The sequence below is a fragment of the Penicilliopsis zonata genome (genome assembly GCF_001890105.1).
Source record: "Penicilliopsis zonata CBS 506.65 unplaced genomic scaffold ASPZOscaffold_60, whole genome shotgun sequence".
Lineage (NCBI taxonomy): Eukaryota > Fungi > Ascomycota > Eurotiomycetes > Eurotiales > Aspergillaceae > Penicilliopsis > Penicilliopsis zonata.
In genome coordinates, this window is record NW_019208960.1 from 5,961 (window position 1) to 11,616 (window position 5,656).

The window sequence follows — 5,656 nt, forward strand, 5'->3', positions numbered from 1 at the left end:
ACATGGAAAGAACGTGGGGGTATTACTGTACTAAAAGTCCTACTAATATCATTCAAATCATACCATGTAGCCAGCGCCTTAATATAGTGGTTGAACTAAAAGGAGATATGGGGGTTTGGCGAGGCAACTTGAGGTGATAATAGCGCCAGTTCTCTCTCGCTTATTCCCATCATCGGCCTGCATACTCGATAGGGTGAATTTCCTTGCTATCCAGGGACCCGCGTAGGATCTCTGTTCGATTGTCAGTTCTATCCAGGACCAACAGTGAATAACAATCTTACTTAACTCACCTCATACTGTATACTGGTGTAAAAGATGTATTGATAGTCAATTGTGGATCTCTGGCAAATCAGTTAGAGCTGAAAATAACTTAAGTGATCTAGTAATGCTCCATCGCCTGCATGAGCAACAACACATAAGTGATTGGCCAAAGGGCCACAAAGTCATAGATAGCACCACCTACATTTCACCTTCCGGCCCCTATAGGTTTCACTATCCATGCTACCAGATTAAGTAAGACGACTTTGTGTAAATAATAGCTGCCTACATGGCGCTGGACCAATTTCAGTTCAAATCAGACATATATTTGGCTAGTTCTCTTATTACAAGCCAAAGTCTTGACTTTTTCCAGCCAGCAATATACCACTCTCCTATTGTAAATTAAAGTTTCAATTGGTTTGAAACTGGCTTTGAGACCCCAAGTATTATTTGATGTCTTGAGAAATTGGTTTCTACCCGTATTCTAGACCCAAGTGGAGCAGTTGAACCACCGCGCGGCGGCAGGTGACCCGCCTTTATCCAGATATGTACAGATCCACAATCTATGTACCCACAACCCTGAGTTGTGGCGCTGTTGGCAGGGGAAGAGGGCACAGACCTGTCTAGATGGAACCGAGGGGATGGATCCGAACAGCTGTGCTGCACTGTCGGCAAGGGTAGAGAGAACGTTTTCCCACGGACTCCGCCAGCTACCCCGATAGGGAGTCACATTGAACAGATTCTCATGTAACGCTTCATGCAGAGGAATCAACTCATTTGTTTTCGCGACTCAGTAGATTACTCTCTTTCCATGCCGTGTACCCTGCCTAGCCTACAGGTCGTGTAGTGTAGCAGGCGGTCTTTCATACAGCTTCGCTGCTACGTGGAGGGATCTAATACGGGCGTTTTTAATATCGCTAAGGATTAATATAACCCTGCCTTCTTGAAGGGCCGATTGTTGCCGAGAGTCAGAGCGAATTGGTGGCATGGTAGGTGGTTGAACTTGGTAGGTGAGTATGAAGACGCGATTCTAGATGAAGTGTCTCTTTCAGGCGGGAATTATATTAGTTAACTAAATATACTGCTTGGTCACTCCTCCTGCAGGGCTCATTCAACTTTCCAAAATATCAGCCATACAACTTCAGACTTACTAAAGTGTATGATTAACTACAATATGGGCTGGGATGGTAGCTAAGCTTAAGAATATTAAATTAATATGCTTTCATATTTACTCTGATATACCAAGTCAATACCTCATCTATAATCCATGATCTCGGCATTAGGGAGTTCACTACTGCAGTATATAGAAAGGAGATACAGGTGCTCAAGCCTATGTACAACCAAATTGCTATTGATCCCTAGCCATTGTCAATGTCTCAGCATCATTGGGCTTGGAGAGGGGTGGTGAATTTATAGCGCTGTTTTCTGCCCAGGCATAGAAACTGTCCCATTCAACACACTGGTGACGGGTAAACAGATGTCCATGTGGAAGAGTACTCTCCGGGAGCCAGTGGTAGGTATACACATTAAGATCAGGAGCACACATCAAACGCTGACGAATGTTTTCAATGCAATGATCTGATGTGGTCAGACAATATTCGGCTAAATCTCTTCCTGCAACCTTACCTTTATGTCGCTGTCGCTCTTCCGGGGTCTCTCCTATCATGTCGTAGTCCGTATTTCCATAGTGATCTTGATAGGTGTACATGCGAATGTAATTCTTAGTTGTTAGGTATTTGAATTCGATATGGGTCATCAAATATTGACACGTACAAGGCAATGAAGCTGATGGAACACCTCCATTCCAGCCTGGTAGACTCCTGTACCAGGATACTTAATTGCCCCTTGTGTGCGATTTAGTGCTTTTAGGACTGGATAATCGACCCCAAAATTGAAAACTGGCCAAAGTCAATTTAAGATTCTCATACTTCAACACAATCAATACTTTTTGCCAGGTGATACCACTCAGCGTCAATCTCTGGCGTAGGCGGACCCATGAATGCGGATGGTGGACCGCGAAAGCGTGGGTTAAACTCTTTAGTCTCAAATCGAACAGCCCTCTTGGCCTCTCCTATGTAGTTGAAATGAGGATTCAGCAATTTCAGGAAACTTGAAGTTGTAGGATAATCAGAGAGAGCGGAAATTCGTACCCCAAGCGGTATCCAATGCATCTCTTGTGCAGTCACCGCCGCGCAGGAACCAGCCGATGAAAATGAGAGACATAGAGTAGAGAATAGCGACAGAGGCAATGATCAAGATCATAGGGAGCCTAGATCTGTGAGGCTCTTCTGCCTCTTCAATATCATCTTCATAATCCCCAAGAAGGAGAGATGAGTCCACTTTCCAATACTTGGCACCTAGATGCCAGGAGGGAGATAGACGCTTCAAAATTGAATCAATAAGTCCCATTGTATTAAGAAATTGAGTAATTTACTTCATGTAAATGTCAACTTGCATCACTTATACCTTGGCTATGATATATTAATATTTTATAATTAGCTAGAGATATGGAGCTATGCCGCGTCATCACTTCTACTACCTACCTTAGATGGTTAAGTCATAATCTTTTTCTAATCCTTGCCTGTGATGCATCATGCATTGGTATGCAGATCAGGCTGGCCCTAAGTATGCCCCCAAATCCCAATGCATGTTAAGGCTAACATAATATTTCTACACATGGTCGGAGATAAAGCTGGGCTCTCTTTTTATTTCTACTTTCCTATGGCACACACAAAACACTTTGGTATTGTGTCTATTCCCTACTATCGTGATGTCCACCAGTCCAATGATATATCAAATTGGGGATACTGAGCTGCTCGAGCAGTTTGTTGACCCAGTTTCAAACCCCAAAATAGCCATCCGAAGACTTCAGAAGGCGTTGTTCATCCACCGAGCGCTGGTGATTATTCTAGGAGTCTTCTGCATAGCGCAGTATTATCTCTCCAAGCCCCCAGGATCGAACTTAGAGCATCCCCCTGTGTTCTGTAAGTTAGTTCTCATCAGAGAACAACATATTTGCTTATTTAGTATAGCGCCTGCACAGCAGGAAATCAGTTACCGGACAGTTGTATTTACCAGCGGCTTCGGCAGCGGGCGCACAATTTACCAAGGGCCCCCGTCTCCTGAACGGGATGCTGCATGGAACGAGCTCTACGGCTGTAAGAAGCATTTTCTTGTCTGATATTTTCTTGTTCAGCAACAATAAATCTGGGACCCGGCTGAAAATATATTAGTTGGCGTGAGTCGTATTCCGAAGAGTGATGCCGCTCAGCTTGTCAACCGAACTGTCCCAATTCCAGATGATCCAGGGTACTACGTCGTGAGCCTGAATGTTTTTCATCAACTCCATTGCTTGGTAAGTTGAATCCCCCATATTCTTGGTAATTTATGCTCACAGATGGTATATAGAATATGCTTCGAAAACGAATTTGGTCCAAAGAAGACTTCCCAGCAGACCACGAGCTCATGGGAATGGAGCATATTGAACATTGCATTGATGCATTGCGACAGAGCCTCATGTGTTCAGCCGATATAACACCTCTTCCCTGGGCATGGGATGCTGTCGCTCATCAGGCGAAAGAGGTTGCAGAAACTGCCCACACCTGTCGAGATTTTGACAGGATCAGACAATGGGCTATTGACCGAAGGATAAAATACTTTGATAGGACATTGTTTGTTCCAGACGAGCTAGCAGCACACTAGATACATAAATGTTGTCGGGGAAAATAAGTATAGTTCAACGCGCCTTCATATCGAAGCTAAAAGTATCCATCATCCTGAACAAGTGTTGCTCCTTCTGGCATTCGTAAATCATGCCATTTCTTTGCGAGGTCTCGGACCGCATGCTCCTCTACCCACGAAAGAAGGTGGTCAAAGTTCCGACACTTCTTTATCATGTTGAAGTCAGCGAAAGGCTCGGCGTATGGTCGACTTGGTTGATTGATATCATTATAATGCACCCAGTTATGTGTTATAATATCCACATCCGCATGGCACATCAATGTTTGAAGCAGCATATGGATACAGTGGCTCTTATGGTCGAGGTGGGATCGTCTGAATGAGGAGTTTGATGTCTTCGACAAGTCTTGGTTGTCGCCGTAGTAATAGTCGAACCATATTTCTTTGCGTAGCTCATTGAGGCAGTGTATTTGATGAAACACATCAATCTGTGCAATATAGAGGTTTTCCCCCCCTCCCCAGCTTGTAGGAGCCTTGACACTGATATTTGTTTCCTTTTGAGATTTTGACACAGCAGACCCGGGCACAAGAATGATTTCTTTACCCTCAGCAGAAATATGGTCCCAAGCTCTGTCCACTTCAGGCGATGGATCTTGTCGGAATATAGATGTTTTGTCGTGAATCCGACCATTGATTTGGTATAAAGACCCACGCAGGTCAAGCAAGTCGAATAAGGGAGCTATCAAAGTTTCAGTGGATGGTCCCAGCAGACAAGAGTTAAGAGGATCAGTACAGTACGCAGATGTCTTCTTCAAATCAACATTAAGATCACTGTGCGAGTAAATTCCATCAAAATGATTCTTATTATGCACTGCCATAAATGCCGATATCAAGAAACTCAGTATAATCACATTGGTCAAAACCAGAATCGTAAGAAACAGTTCGCAAGATCGACGGCTTGATTTCAGGGTTGGATTTCTTTTTTCAGCTATACCATCCTCTTCGCCAGTTACGAGCTTGTGATATCTTGCCATTTTACCCGAATCTAAAAGAAATATTTTAGAAAATTCAAAGGTCAAACAACTTCAGGATAGGGAAGTAGTAAGCATCAATAACAGACTGCAGGAAGAGACACCTTCATTTTCTGGGTATTTAACCTTCGAAACAACTGAAAGGATATTATTGGTCAGCATTTTATCTATAATATTGAGAATGATTACGCGTCATCATGATTACCCCTCACTCCATGGGTATACACACTAGTTCGCAGCGTAGTAACTAACCCTGACCTGTCTTAGGAGATTGCTTGTATTTTATGGTAATAGACCGGAACCCCGGCGGGTGAACAAGGAGGTGTTAGCTTACTGGAAAACTGGAAATAATTAAATACGTAGTGGCCCAGGCCATTTAGTAACGACGGTTAGTGAAGGTTTTTTGAGGTTTTAAAACAGTTATGATTAGTTTTAAAACTAGTATTAAATTATTATATAGTTATTAATTATTTTTAACTTAATAACTATTATTAATAATAGATAATAATTAAATTATTATTTAAATATAATACTAGCTCTATTTTAAATAAAAGAAAAATTATTACTTTATAATATAATAATTATTTATTAATTATTTATTAATTATTTATTAGTTATTAAAAAATAGATATTTATTAGATTTTTATTAGATATTTATTAGACTTATCTATTATAATATTATATATAAT

At 41.8% G+C, this 5,656-nt stretch overlaps 3 protein-coding genes across 3 annotated transcripts; 1 reads left to right on the forward strand and 2 right to left on the reverse strand.

Annotated features, from left to right (window-relative positions):
* Positions 1-1,627: 1,627 nt before the first annotated feature.
* ASPZODRAFT_39420 (hypothetical protein) lies at positions 1,628-2,279 on the reverse strand (the record flags this gene model as incomplete). The annotated part of the gene is made up of 4 exons (XM_022728308.1): positions 1,628-1,836; positions 1,885-1,978; positions 2,032-2,156; positions 2,204-2,279. Coding segments are annotated over 4 exons (504 nt in total), but the record flags the coding sequence as incomplete, so codon positions are not given.
* A 749-nt stretch (positions 2,280-3,028) lies between these two features.
* On the forward strand, positions 3,029-3,960 carry ASPZODRAFT_2129235 (hypothetical protein; the record flags this gene model as incomplete). The annotated part of the gene is made up of 4 exons (XM_022727827.1): positions 3,029-3,242; positions 3,291-3,416; positions 3,492-3,613; positions 3,667-3,960. 4 exons carry the CDS (start codon positions 3,029-3,031, stop codon positions 3,958-3,960), a joined length of 756 nt encoding a protein of 251 aa, XP_022576517.1.
* A 16-nt stretch (positions 3,961-3,976) lies between these two features.
* On the reverse strand, positions 3,977-4,945 carry ASPZODRAFT_126244 (hypothetical protein). The gene is made up of 2 exons (XM_022721467.1): positions 4,730-4,945; positions 3,977-4,675 (listed from the first exon to the last, which is right to left on the reverse strand). Exons 1-2 carry the CDS (start codon positions 4,812-4,814, stop codon positions 4,017-4,019), a joined length of 744 nt encoding a protein of 247 aa, XP_022576518.1. The 5' UTR covers positions 4,815-4,945; the 3' UTR covers positions 3,977-4,016.
* Positions 4,946-5,656: the final 711 nt, after the last annotated feature.

Coding starts and splice junctions, on each gene's coding strand:
- ASPZODRAFT_126244 (XM_022721467.1), bottom strand. CDS start 4,814: ATGGCAGTGCATAATAAGAATCATTTTGATGGAATTTACTCGCACAGT. Junction 4,676..4,729: donor GAAGAAGACATCTGCGTACT/GTACTGATCCTC, acceptor AAACTTTGATAG/CTCCCTTATTCGACTTGCTT.